At 38.2% G+C, this 15548-nt stretch overlaps 1 protein-coding gene across 1 annotated transcript; it reads right to left on the bottom strand.

The window, feature by feature from the left end:
* Positions 1–3040: 3040 nt before the first annotated feature.
* Positions 3041–3943, bottom strand: LOC110151272 (olfactory receptor 5P1-like). Its single transcript, XM_020914602.2, has one exon. It carries the CDS (start codon positions 3941–3943, stop codon positions 3041–3043), a length of 903 nt encoding a protein of 300 aa, XP_020770261.2.
* Between the last annotated feature and the right edge of the window lie 11605 nt (positions 3944–15548).

Genomic DNA, 15548 nt, shown 5'->3' with positions numbered 1-15548 from the left:
GAGACCTGTTGCTTACAGCTGGTGTCTGGAGGCAGGGCAGAGTTGTGGAACTGAGCCTTAAATCTGTGAAGTCTGACACTACCTCCAAACAGTTATGTCACAACTGAATGAAAGAATAGAGCATCAAGTTCATATCTGGGTATTTTGACTACATATTCTTTTTCAATTGGTTGGTATGGAAGGCAAAATCACTACACATTTTTGTAAGATGTGCTGTAAGTGGAGAATCATGGATCCCATTAACCATTATTTAATAATTTTATGTGTTTTAAATGATCTTTGTTACCTTTTAGTATTTGTTATATATTTTCCACTTAAAATTTGTGATATTATAGATAGGACACATTTTATAGTGCTACATTATAAATATTTCCATTTTATTAGTTTTGAAATTATGTTTTCCATGCCTCACTTATCTTGCTCCATTTTGCTGAGACAAGGACTTTTATGATCAAAGTGTTGCTTCCAGGTGCTTTAAAGAGTTGCCTCAGTATTTGTTCTGTTAGGAATTCCTATACTCCAGAAAAATCTCTCCTCACCCTTTCCAGTAGTGATGTTAATATGAGTGGCTTATTATACAAGAAATACATTTTAGTACAATCTTAGACAACATTTCTAGCTTTTTAAATCGATTCTAATCTCTTAATAAATCTAGATTGTGGAACTATAACTATTATTAACATATTAACAGCAATGCTTAGAATTAAAAGATGCTCTTTAAAGTTCCTACAGATAAGGAAGACTACATTGTGCCAGATGGGAGTATTTGTTATTAACGTGTTTAAATATGAATAGACTTCCAGTCAAATCAGGTGATTGTGGCGTCCAGACCTTATTTTCTATAGATAGATAGAAATCAATCCAGTTTTCACATTCATTTCCTTTTTTTGGAGTCTTCACAACCTAGATCTTCTTGGGGTAGAGTTTGTTCAGAAGACTTAAGAAAGGAACCATTTAGTCTTGCTGATCCTGCTCAGATCCTTTAGATCAGTAACAGTGCTGAGGTCATTAGACTGATTGTGGCTCAGAGTGTAGATCAAGGGCCTGGAATCCAAGGACTTGATGCTGTTAGATTGAGAAGAATTGAGTTCACTTCTCTCCAAACTCTTGGAACCCTCTAGCACTCGATATACTCATCTGTAAATTGAGGTGAATTTATGACACCAGAAACATGGGATTACTGTGAAAAAATTAATGGAGAAGCATAGTGGTTTTGAATCTAGGATATCTAGATTCAAACAGTGGTCCCACAACTTCCTAGCTGCATGATCTTGAGCAATCTACATGATGTCTCTGTGCCACAGATGGTTCATTTGTAAAATAGAAATAATATTACTACTTCAGAGGGTTTGGGGGGCTTTGCTGGTGGTTCTGTCAGTATGCAGGAGATGCTGGTGCGATTCCTGGATCTGGAAGGTCCCCTGAAGAAGGGCATGGCAACCCACTCCAATATTCTTGCCTGGAGAATTTCATGGGCAGAGGAGCCTGGAGTGCTACAGGCCATGGGATTACAACTCCATGGGAGTTGGACATGACTGAACCAACTGAGTTCCCAAAGGATTTCTATGAGAAGTCAGCCAGTTAACATCCCAAGGTACTTAGAATAGGGTCTAGCACATTGGAAGTACAAATTTTGTTTGCCAAAGAAATGAAAGAAAAAGTCCTAGAAGCCCAAGGGTTTTAATACATAATAGTGATAATTATTAATATTATTTTTTACAGATTTAAAGTGTCTCCCAGTTGGTTTACAAGTGTATAAAGTTGAGAGTTAGAAGTAATACATTTTCAGTACAGCTATTGTGGAAAACAGTATGGAGGTTCCTCGGAAAACTAAAAATAGAGTTGGCATATGATCCAGCAATCCCCCTCCTGGGCATATATCCAGACAAAGCTATAATTAAAAAAGGTAATGCATCCCTATGTTTACAGTAGCACTATTTATAATAGCCAAGGCATGAAAACAACCTAAATGCCCATTGACGCATGAATAGATAAAGATGTGGTGTATATATACACATATACACCAAATAATGTCAATTAAAAGAGGCATACTCCTTGGAAGGATGTTATAACCAACCTAGACAGCATATTAAAAAGCAGAGACATTACTTTGTCATAGAGGTCCGTCTAGTCAAGGCTATGGTTTTTCCAGTAGTCATGTATGGATGTGAGAGTTGGACTATAAAGAAAACTGAGCACCAAAGAATTGATGCTTTTGAACTGTGGTGTTGGAGAAGACTCTTGAGAGTCCCTTGGACTGCAAGGAGATCCAGCCAGTCCATCCTAAAGGAGATCAGTCCTGGGTATTCATTGGAAGGACTGATGCTGAAGCTGAAACTCCAATAATTTGGCCACCTGATGCAACGAGCTGACTCATTTGAGAAGACCCTGATGTTGGGAAAGATTGAGAGCAGGAGGAGAAGGGGATGAGAGAGGATGAGATGGTTGGATGGCATCACCAACTCAATGGACATGAGTCTGGGTAAACTCTGGGAGTTGGTGATAGACAGGGAGGCCTGGCCTGCTACCATTCATGGGGTTGCAAAGAGTCAGACACAACTGAGCGAATGAACTGAACTGAATATCAGTTATGTGTGGAATCTAAAATATGACACAAATGAATATATCTGTGAAGCAGAAACAGACTCTCAGACATCATAAGACAGACTTGTGGTTTCCAAGGGGGAAAGGGAGCAGAGGAGGGAAGGATTGGTAGTTTGGGATTGGCAGATTGAAACTAGTATATATAGACAGGATAAACAATAAGGTCCTACTGTATAGTGCAGGAACTATTAATATATATAATATCTTGTGATAAACCATAATGGGAAAAGAATATGGAAAAGAATATATACATGAGTCACTCTGCTGTACATCAGAAATCACTACAACGTTGTAAATCAACTATACTTCAATAAAAATTTTAAAAGTATTATGATTTCAATTTAAGCAATTGGTGTGATACTGCTAAACATAAATTTCTAGGTCACCTGAAATGTTAAGAATGGATCCTAAGAATATATTCTGACACTTGCCTTTCTCAGGGCTCCTTTACGTCTCTGTTCCTCAGACTGTAGATGAGGGGGTTCAACATGGGGATCACCACTGTGTAGAACACAGACACCACTCTGTTCTGCTCAGTTGAGTAGCTGGATTTGGGCATCACATAAATGAAGGTAATCGTTCCATAGTAGAGAGTGACTGCCGTGAGGTGAGAGGTGCAGGTGGAGAAGGCCTTGTGTCTCCCTTCAGTGGAGCGCATCTTCAGGATGGTGTTGAGGATGCAGATGTAAGAGAGAGCTATGACAAACACTGTGACCACAATGATGGAGCCAGAAGAGATGGAAGGGATAATTTCAGTGATGGAGACATCTGAGCAGGAAAGTTTCAACAGAGGGGAGAAATCACAGAAAAAGTGATCTATCTGATTTGGTCCACAGAAAGACAGAGTCAATAAACAACTAGCAAATGTGCAAGCATTGACACACCCACCCAGGTAGGATACCCCAATCAAGAGAACACAGACTCTGGGGGACATGTAGGTGGAGTAGAGTAGGGGCAAGCAGATGGCCACATAGCGGTCGTAGGCCATGGCAGCCAGCAGGAAGCACTCAGCTGTCCCAAATGTGACCACAGAACAGAGCTGGCCTTCACAGCCAGAAACAAGGAGGGCCAGTCTATGTCTGAGGAATCCTATAAGCATTATAGGTGTGACTGATGTGGAATACCCAATGTCTACAAAAGCCAAATGACTGAAGAAGAGGTACATGGGGGTGTGAAGGTGGGAAAAACTTCTTATTAAAGTGATTATGCTGATATTGCCTATTAAGGTGACAACATAAACGCCTAGAAATACCACAAAGAAGATAACAGAAAGTGTAGGATCCTCTGTTAACCCCAAAAGGATGAACTCTGTCACACTGGTGTGGTTTCCAACTTCCATGTCCTCTGGGAATTGTTCCTGTTAAAGGGAATATGAATATTCATTTGTTTTATGCTTTCATTCTACACATTTCCAGTTTTCTCTGGCTGGTCCTAGATTTCTTTGGTTATTCCTCAGAGCCACTCATAGTGATTATTTCCTCTTCCTATTCTGTAAATATGGTGCTGTAGATGATTTTATGATTATTTCTAAATCTACAATTTAGCTCCCCACTTGATTCATTTTTATTCTTCCACTGCTAGTGTCCCTACTTTAGCTGAGATCCTGTTCGTTTTTCTTTTATATTCATCTGTTTACCTCCTTGTCTTCATTCTTGTGTTCTTATAATAATTCACAATGTATCTGCCAAAGGAATCTCTTCCTGAAATTAAGAGCAAGTTTTGCCAAAGGGATTCTTTTAAGAATGTCATGATTTTTTCAGGCTTTAGGAGGAAACCTAACCTCTCTAGCACAGGAAAGTGTACACTTTCTGATGTATCTGCTGCATATAACTCTCTGCTTGTCTCTCTGGATGCTTCCATCCAACACTTGCACTAATCCAACCTTCCTGAGCTTTTTAGGATCTCCTTCGTGAACTCTACCCTCTCTGGCCTTTAATCCTTGTTCTCCCACTTGGATTCCCTCAAACCTCCCACCATCATACCATGGCTACTCATCCTTGAGATTCATTTATCTCCAAAGCCACCTCTGCTTTCTAAGATTAATCAGAAAGCTTTCCTTTGTGTTGATATCACACTTTGAAAATGTCTAGATTGACATTGTTTATAATAGAGTTATGGATTTTGTTGTTGTTGTGTGTGTGTTTACATTTCACTACCCCCAATTAATGTACATTCTCCTTAACAATGGTGTGTTTCATCCCTGTGTCACAAATGAGGGGTTCTTGGGATCAAAATGTGCTGAAGAAAAACTTGTTAAATGAATTCATGCATGATTTATACAATATAATAATTATACTGTGGGGAACCAGAGATGAATAAGATTTAGGTTCCCTGTTGAGAGAAACCAAGTCTTGTAGAAAAGAAAGAGATTAAATATGTATTAGAGTATAGAAAGTCTGTTAGTGTGGCATAAGTAAAATAATTGCTTATGTTGTTTCTAAATGAAAATTGAATAATTATGTTGGGGGAAAACACTTGTAAATTAAAAAAAAATTCCTCTCAAATCTGGCTACTATCATACAACTTAACTATTACAAATTTGGTAATTATGGATGTGAGAGTTGGATTAGAAAGAAAGCTGAGCGCTGAAGAATTGATGCTTTTGAGCTGTGGTGTTGGAGAAGACTCTTGAGAGTCCCTTGGATTGCAAGGAGATCCAACCAGTCCATCCTAAAGGAAATCAGTCCTGAATATTCATTGGAAGGACTGATGCAGAAGCTGAAACTCCAATACTTTGGCCACCTGATTCGAAAAACTGACCCATTTGAAAAGACCCTGATGCTGGGGAAAATTGAAGGCAGGAGGAGAAGGGGACGACAGAGGATGAGATGGTTGGATGGCATCACCGACTCAGTGAACATGAGATTGAGTAAACTCCAGGAGTTAGCAATGGATTGGGAGGCCTGGTGTGCTGCAGTCCATGGGGTTGCAAAGACTCGGACACGACTGAGCAACTGAACTGAATTATTTCCAGGAATTTTTTCCCCTTTGTTATATTTTAATATAACTATTATAACATTGCAGATGGAAGTTTATTATCATTATTTTTCTTTGCATTTCATATAAAAAGTTTGTTGTTGTTGTTTAGTTGCTAAGTCATGTTTGACTCTTTTGCTATGCCATGGACTGTAGCCCACAGGCTCCTCTCTCCATGGGATTTCCCAGGCTGGGAAACCCATGTCTCTTACATTGACTGTTGGGTTCTTTACCACTGAGCAGACAGGGAAGCCCATAAAAAGTTTATAATTCCTCACATCGTGTTTGATAGCTTCATAATTATGAGTCACTGGCCCCTGGTGGCTCAGACAATGAAGAATCTGCCTACAGTGCAGGAGACCCACGTTCAACCCCTGGGTTGGGAAGATCCCCTGGAGAAGCAAATGGCAACCCACTCCAGTATTTTTGCCTGGAGAATCCCATGTACAGAGGAGTCTGGTGGGCTACAGTCTGTGCGGTCATAAAGAGTCAGACTCAACTGAGTGACTAACACTTCCACTTCCAGCCCTTCATTTAATCACCCACTGTTTTTGGACACATAACTGTTCTCAACTTTTAACTATCAGAACTATTGTAATCCCATATTTTGGATAAATTAATAGCAAGGCTAAGTATTATAAAATATGACACCCTCCTATATACTTAAGGCATAATTCAAAAGTATATTCTGTGTTCTACATTGAGTATCCACATGATTTACAGTAATAAAAATACTAAATCAAATGCTAAACTATCTTCATTGTTTTAAGTCTTGGCTGTAGTTTCACTAAAGAGCTTAGTACTGTCTCCATGTTTTATCATTGTGTTGGGACAAAGGCAAAGTTTTTCTGTTTTGAGACAGTCCTGAGAAAGTAGAATTAATGATAAATTATTAGGAGAATAAACAGTCTCTGAAATTACTACAGTCCAATGTAATATTTTGGGCCATGTCAAAGATTCAGTGAAAATACTAAAAGAACATTATACTTATTAGAATGAGAAGCATAGAAATAATTTTAAAATGTTTCTTCAAGTATTATAAAATGAAATAAGTTAATCTGAGATTCACTCTATAGATTTGAAAATTTCACTTATGCACACATTTCTTTCCATTAATTTCAGCTAAATATCAATTCTTGTAGTTAAATTCTGAAGATCTACAAATTCTTTTTACCTGCATTTTCTTTTAATTTTTCACATATAGTTAAAAACAAAAGAGAATTTTACCTACTATTCAACTTTAACAATCATCAAAATCCATATTGATTTATTTTAATTATGAGGCATCTATTAATAGTATTGACATATTTGGGACTTCTGAGGTGGCTCACTGGTAAAGAATCTGCCTGCCAATGCAGGAGATTCGGGAGACACAGGTTTGATCCCTGAGTCAGGAAGATCACCTGGAGAAGGAAATGGCAACCCACTCCAGTATTCTTGCCTGGGGAATCTCATTGACAGAGGAGCATGGCGGGCAGCAGTCTATGGTGCTGCAGAGTCAAACACGACTGAGCATGCATACAGGCACACATTGACGTATTTGTAATCATGTTATATATTACATTTTGTAATTTGCATTTTCACTTAGTTTTATCAATCCAGTGTGTCCCAATTTCTTGAGTAATCTTCATAACTGAAATGCTGGATAGAAGATATGTTCAGCTCCTAAGTGTGGTGTTCATGGAGCTTCATATTCTGTCTCTAATTTCTTTTCAAAACATATCTCCTTATATGCTTCCTTTCAGCTTGTGCTTTAGAGTCATATAATATTAACATTTTCTATTCAATGTTATTGGTTCTAATTTTTGCAAAGAGACAATATTCTGCTAATAATATTATTTCAATTCTTTAAGTGTGAAACATTTAGCAAAAATGATAAATACCAATACAAATGCCTTCAAAATTCTTTAAAGTTTCTTGCTTTAGAAAAGTATTTAGTATTTCCAATGGTGGGTCTTACTTCTTTGACAGAATGAACTGTGAGTATAATGAATATTGAGAACTTATAGCTCATTAAAGAATGTCTTCTGATTGATCTTTATTAAATACTTTTAAATTAGCATAGTGACAGGCAAACTTTTTGCCAGTGGTATAAGCTCTATCACGAAAAATCTCTTTTTAGTTTTATCACTCGATCTCCTATGAGTTTAATGGCACAAACCATTTCCTTTCAGTATCAAAACACGGAAATATTTGAATACAGTTGGAAAACCTCCAGTACCTTTATTTCCCAAATTACCATTCATAGAATCTCTGCCTCCATTCCTCTTGTCTCACACTTTTCAGATCCCTCATGGTTCTGCTGTCAGCCTGTGAATGTACTCTCCTCTGAGGACTGAGCGAAGCACTCAGCACATGTGCTCTTTGCCTTCTGCTTCAAGCAGAGTTCCAGGAGACCAACTCTGCATTCACTGTGCGCACAGTGTGAGCTTCAACCTGTGCTGACGGTAGTCATGGAGACTGGAGATGAGAAGCTCAGATCCTTCCAGGGTCCAACTTTGTCACTTCCACATGACACTTAAATCTCTCTCTCAGTTTTTTGTTTTTGTAAAATGGGAATAATTGTCCCCATAAAGCAACTTTGTTGTGAGATGAAAAGAAATGATATCCACCTGCAAAATCTTTAAAGGTGTTTGGCCATACGTAAGAGCTAAGTAACTATTTTCATTAAGTAAAAATGAAGAGTGGATAGATTCTCAATTATTTAAAATTTTTATGAGAAGTATAAATTTTCTTTCAACCTATGTTGGAAGATTTTTCACAAATCCAAAAGAAGTCAGGCAGCATGGTATCTGATGCCTTCTTAGTTCTGGACCATGTCATTCGTGGTTATATGCATAATCTAACAGCTGATTCTTGCCCTTTCCTTCCTCTCCACTGACTACCTATAGGTCTTTCTAGAGCTCTGTGGCATCCCATTTATGCTTCCCTATCTGGCTCAGGGATTCTGACTCTTCCCAATAGTTTCCCTCAATGAATGGGTTACATTCGATAATGATCAGGGGGGATAGGGCTAAGAGCCTTAAACCTGAATATCAAGTCGTTTCTTTCTTTCTTCCTTCTCTAGCTGCAGTTACACAAGCTTAGCAGTGGCTTTGACTGTGAAGACCCTCCACACTGCACCCTGGGTTCTCATGGGAAGTCTGCTTTGGGTGTCCAGAATGACCATTCTGCAGTGTAAATATTTTTTTTTCTCTTAAAAATTTTTTAAAATTGGAGGATAGCTGCTTTACAATGTTGTGTTTCTGCCATACAACAGCATGAATCAATGATAAGTATACATATGTCCCCTCCCTCCTAAACATCGCTCCCACTCCCCACTGCATTCCACTCCTCTAGACTGTCACAGAGAACGGAGCTGAGCTCCCTGGGCTATGCAACATCTTTCCACCAGCTTTCTGTTTTACATATGGTAGTGTACATGTTGCAATGCTACTCTCTTGATCTGTCCCACCCTCTTCTACCCTCGGCTGTGTCCACGAGTCTGTTCTCTATGTCTGTGTCTCTATTCCCTGCAGTGCAAATCTTGCTGAAGCCACAGTTTCCACAGGGGTCACAAAACAAAATTGTTGAGTTTCTTTTAATTTCTCATAGAACAAGTGAAAATTTAAATTATTTAAATAAAATCCATGATTACTGCACTCACCTTTTAGAACCAGAATTGCTGATGCTGAATTCCAAAGAGAACTTTATGAAGCAGATGTTTTCCACGTACTTGTATAGTAGTTGTGCACTGAATAGCTGACAATGTTAACCACTGAATGCTCTCCTCCATTAAGGAATATAGTTACATACATTCTGTGAGGATGAGTGTCTTTTCTGTGTGTTGGGAGAGAGAGGAAGGCTCTAATAGAATCCCCTAGGGCTGTTGTTGCTTGTCGCTTTGAGATAAATTCCTGGGATTGTTCTCCAGAAATGACTCATGAGGCCAGGTATCTCATTAAGGTGGCACGAGTGGAAGGTCCAGTTCCTAACAAAAGGTGTATCTCTGAGGATCCAGATAGAAGCTTTGTTCAGAAACTTGGAGAAAAAACCAAGTTCGAAATAGAAATTTGGTGGGAGATGGGGACCAGAGTCAATGCTATCAGGGCTCTAATTTCCTCTCTGTAGGCAAAAAGGTTTCTTCAGTTGAGAACATCAGGTAGTGGGGAAAGTCCTGGAGTAATATGAGTAAGTAAGAAGAAAGTAAGCAGAACAGAGCACAGTCCACTATTACTCAAAGTGTATTTATAGTCCTTGGGCTGGTGCTGGTTGGCAAACTACTTACTGTCAGTCCAGGACCCAATAAGAACAGGAGTTGTGGGGAACCATTTATATTCTTTATAGAAATTTTAGAAAGTAATTTTAAGGACACTGGCTTCAGTAATTTTTAAATATGAGTTTATACTTTTGTACTTTAGTTTTTATTTTTTTTCAATAGTCCTCATTTTACTGTTTTCCTTAAAAGTACTGACCAATGGACACTTGGTAAAAATTGATCCTTGAGACTCAATTTTATGATTTGTTAAATGGAGTTAATAATTCATATAGTCTGTTCATGAGATTTCAAAGGGATAGCATGTAATTATCTGGAAAAGTTACCTGAAGTTATTGATGTGTCTCAAATATGTGACAAATGGAACCAAGTGCCTAGAAGTGTCAACTGTGATAAGGTCACACTCACCAGATTTGGGAGGAGCCCTGTGACCTTTAGCAAATTGTTCTATTTTATCCTCAATCCCAACTACTGCCTCCTTTGAGAGTCATGACATTCCAGCTATGGGACCTCCTGTCTGTCATTGATCTCCGTGATATTCCTCATCCCCTGAGGACTTTAGCACCTGCATGATCATTTTCTTTTCCATCTCTGTCTTTGTCATGAGTGAAGGCAACTTCTAGCCATTTGAATATCTCAACTGACAACTTGGCTTCAAATTTCTATTACTTTCTTGATTTCAATTACTTTTATTTATCCATAGTCTCCTTATGAAGCCTATCATATTCCTATCCTAGATTTCACTAATTTTCATTTTTGTTCCACAAATTAAATCTAAACATGTGAAATTACTGTGTTTAAGCTTAGCCAGCCAAAGGTCACTGGAAATAAACATGTAGTCCAACAAAATTAAGTTTACTGGGTCAGTGTAGAAAGGGAGGACTCTGTAAGTAACTACCATATGTCTCCTGACAATTGACAGAAAGCACATGCCTTTTGAAAGATTTGGATTCTCAATGAAGGATAACGAGGAGGGATTAAGTGCTGTGGGGTTCAGTTCTGAACAGGTTCCTGATTTTGTGGTGAGAGTAAGAGGAGGGACTAAGTTGAATGCTGTCTGAACTGCTGCAATTTAGCGATTGAGTGCCTCTTGCATTAGGTAGGAAGAGCATTTCAGGTTTGGATATATTGTTGATTACTGAAAAATTAGATCATTATGACATTGTTAAAATTGCTGCATAAAACTTGAAGAAACAATGTTTCCTACTAAATTTATTGCTAGATTATTCTATGTCCGTCCTCCCAAGCTGAAGAAAGACGTATATGTTTTTCTTTTTCAGTCTTTTTCTAGAAAATATTTACTTCTCATCATTTACTAAATCTATTGATATGAACTGTTCATAGTATCTGTTTTTAACCATCTTAATATATACAGAATGTGTAATTATGCCCCTTTTTGCATGTTATTTAGATAGTTAATATTTTTGGCTTTTCCTTGATTAATACTCTTATGGGTTTTTCAGTGAATGAAATTGTAAATTTATTTTCTCTAGGAACATTTTTCTTTTTCTTTGATTTATATTTGTTCATTACTCACACACACACACACACACACACACATATATATATATATATATATATATATATATATTGCCCATGCTGTGTGGCTTGTGGATCTTACTTCCACCACCAGGGATTGAAACTGTGCCCCCTATACGGGCAGCACAGGTCCTAATCACTGAACCTCCAGGGAATTCCATATGCTTTTTTCTTATTTATTAATGTTCCTTTATAAGCTTCCTGAGATGATGGAAGCTTATATTTGTGTTCTCAGTCTTCCTTGAGGTTGGTTTCCAACCCTTTATCTTGAGTACAGGCCATATATTTCCCCTTTTCCTTTTTTTTTCTTTTTTTAATCTCTTAGCAGTTTTGAATGATGTCATGAATATTGTGAATGACAGGTTATAGATAGTCTGGATTGTGTTATAATCCTCTCAAACATATTCACTGCATGAAAGTAGCACCTATACCTGTTTAGTCAGTGATGCATATTTGAGGATTTTCTGGTTTTTGGCAATTACGAGTAAAGCTTCTGAAATATCTCCATATAGATCTTTGTGTGAACATGTGTTTTCATTTCTTTTTGACAAAATCTTAGGGTTGTAATTGCTGGGTATTATGGTTAGTGTATGTTTTTAAGATACTGCAAAACTTGTTTTTTCAAAATGGCTGTACCATTTCGCATTTCTACCTGCTTTGCATTTCAGTTCTATTTACTCTGGGTCCTTAACAGGATTGATATTGTCACTTAAAAAAGATAAGCTATTCTAATATGTGCATAGCATTAAGTCTTTTAACTTACTTCTCTTTTGACTGTGTTAAGAATCAATTTCAAGTTCTTCTTAGCTCTACCTTTAGGTTGATGGTCAGTTTGTTTTCAACCTTGGCTATTTTGAAGTGGCCACAGGACTGGAAAAGGTCAGTTTTCATTCCAATCCCTAAGAAAGGCAATGCCAAAGAATATTCCAGCTACTGCACAATTGCACTTATCTCACATGCTAGCAAAGTAATGCTCAAAATTCTCTAAGCCAGGCTTCAACAGTACATGAACCATGAACTTCCAGATGTTCATGCTGGATTTAGAAAAGGCATAGGAACCGGAGATCAAATCACCAACATCTGTTGGATCATCAAAAAAACAAGAGAGTTCCAGAGAAACATCTACGTCTGCTTTATTGACTATGCCAAAGGCTTTGACTGTGTGGATCTCAACAAACTGTAGAACATTCTTAAAGAGATGGCAATACCAGACCATCTGACCTGCCTCCTGAGAAATCTGTATGCAGGTCAAGAAGCAACAGTTAGAATCAGACATGGAACAACGGGCTGGTCCAAATTAGGAAAGGAATACATTAAGACTGTATATTGTCACCATGCTTATTTAACTTATATGCAGAGTACATCATGTGAAATGCCAGGCTGGATGAAGCACAAGCTGGAATCAACATTGCCGGGAGAAATTCCAGTCCTGTGGCCACTCCACAAACACCACTCTTATGGCAGAAAGTGAAGAGGAACTAAAGAGCCTCTTGATGAAAGTGAAAGAGGAGAGTGAAAAAGCTGACTTAAAACTCAATATTCAAAAAACAGATCTTGGCATTTGGTCCCATCACTTCATGGCAGATAGATGGGGAAAGAATGGAAACAGAGACTTTATTTTTTTGAGCTCCAAAATCACTGCAGATGGTGACTGCAGCCATGAAATTAAAAGACACTTGCTCCTTGGAAGTAAAGCTATGACCAACATAGTCAGCATATTAAAAAGCAGAGGCATTACTTTGCCAACAAAGGTCTGTCTAGACAAAGCTCTGATTTTTCCTGTAGTCATGTATGGATGTGAAAGTTGGACCATAAAGAAAGCTGAGGTTGAAGAATTGATGCTTTTGAGCTGTAGTGTTGGAGAAGACTCTTGAGAGTCCCTTGGACTGCAAGGAGATTCAGCCAGTCAATCCTAAAGGAAATCAGTCCTAAATATTCATTGGCAGGACTCATGCTGAAGCTGAAGCTCCAATACTTTGGTCACCTGATGCGAAGAACTGACTCATTGGAAAAGACCCTGATGCTGGGAAAGTTTGAAGGCAGGAGGAGAAGGGAACGACAGAGGATGAGATGGTTGGATGGAATCACTGACTCGATGCACTTTAGTTTGAACAGGCTCTGGGAGATGGTGATGGACTGGGAAGCCTGGCGTGCTGCACTCCTTGGGGTCACAAAGAGTTGGACATCACTGAGCAACTGAACTGAATTGAAGTTCATTCTTTTATGGTCATTTGTTGTGAAGGGTCCATAGCCACAAACCATGGGATGAACTGTGACATTATAGAATTAAACGTTTGGTCTCTGCCCCCAGATTCTAACACAGGGCTTGAAACTCCTGTAATTTTCTGAATGACAATGGCACTAGAAGCATCAGTTTTGTTCAAATATTTGTTCTTTAACCTTGGTTCCTGACACAGGGCTGCTAAATCCCTTTGAACTTCTGGGTGGGTGTCTTTTATTGGAATCCCCCTTGGTGGGATTCTGTATAGCTTCTGGATAAGGGCTGGTCATCATATCAAATCATGATGAAGCTTGGAACTTTACATCCATACCCATTTCTGCAGTGAGAATGGAGAGGCTGGAGATTGATTACATAGCCTCCATGAAATACTAAACTATCTGGTGGAAAGCTTTTAAGTTGGTGAACAGATCCACTTGCTGGAAGGGTTATATACTCCAACTTCTTGGGGATGGAAGCTTCTGCCCTGGGGACCCTTTCAGACCCAGTGCATTGTGTCTCTCCATCTGGTAGTTAAGTTTTAATTAAATTAATAAAGACATTATTATTCCTTTATAATATCTTTTATGATACACTAGAAAAATGTAAGCAAATGTGTTCAAGAGTTTTGTAAACCATCCCAGCAAATGATCAAACCTGGAAGAGGGTTGTGGGACTCCCTGACTTTGCAGCCAAGTTGGACAGAAGTGTGGATGCCCTGGAGACCCATTGCTTGCTGTTGGTGTCTGAAGGGAGGGCAGGGTTGTGGAAGTGAGGCTTAAATCTGTGAAGTCTGACACTACCTCTAGGCAGTTAGGTCACAACTGAATGAAAGAATAGAGCAGCAAGTTGGTATCTGGATATTTAAACTATATAGTATTCTCCAGTTGGTTAGTATGGAAGGCAAAAACACTACAGAATAGTCGGTCCCATTACCCATTATTTAATAATATCATGTGTTTTAAATGATCTCTGTGGCCTTTAATATCTGTTTTATATAGATAATATATAGCAGCATATTATAAATATTTTCCATTTTGTTAATTTTTGAATTATGTTTTCCAGGCCTCGCTTCTCTCACTCCATTATGCTGAGGCAAGGACTTAAGATCTAAATGTTGCTTTCAGATGCTTTAAAGAATTGCCTCATATTTGCTTCTGTTGAGAGTTCCTATATTCCAGAAAAATCTCTTCTCACCCTTTCCACTGGTGATGTTTATAGGGTGCATTATTATGTTATGCAAGAAATACATTAGTACAATCTTTAACAGTATTTCTAGCTTTTAATTAGATTCTAATCTCTCTATAAATCTAGACTATGGAACTATGATTGTTGTTCACATATTAGTTGCAATGCTTAGAATTAAAGATACTCTTTAAAATTCCTACATATAAGGAAGACTACATTGTGTGAAATGGAAGTATTTGCTTTTAATGTGTTTAAATAGGGATAGACTTCCAGTCATATCATGTGATTGTGGTGTCCAGACCTTATTTTGTATAGGTAGGTAGAGATCAATACAGTCTCCACATTCTTCTCCTTGTTTTGTAGTCCTCACAACCTAGATCTTCTTGGGGGTAGAGCTTGTTCAGAAGACTGAAGCAAAGGAACAGGTTAGGTTGCTTGTCCTGCTCAGATCCTCTAGATCAAAAACAGTGCTGAAGTCTTTGGACTGATTGTGGCTCATAGAGTAGGTCAAGGGCATGAAATCAGAGGACTTGATGCTGTTAGATTTAGAACAATTGAGTTCATATCTCTCCAGAGAAACTATTGGTACTTTCTAGCACTTGATATTCTCATCTGTAAATTGAGGTAAATTTGTAACATTGACATCTTGGGATTACTATGAAAATTAAATGGAGAAGAATAGTGGTTTTGAAGCCAGGTTTTCTGGATTCAGACAGTGGTCCCACAACTTCCTAGCTGCATGCTTTTGAGCAATCTATGTGATGTCTC

Source organism: Odocoileus virginianus, chromosome 10 (genome assembly GCF_023699985.2).
Source record: "Odocoileus virginianus isolate 20LAN1187 ecotype Illinois chromosome 10, Ovbor_1.2, whole genome shotgun sequence".
Classification (NCBI taxonomy): domain Eukaryota; kingdom Metazoa; phylum Chordata; class Mammalia; order Artiodactyla; family Cervidae; genus Odocoileus; species Odocoileus virginianus.
Note: the sequence above shows the minus strand (reverse complement) of the source record. Positions and strands in the feature narration are given on the sequence as shown.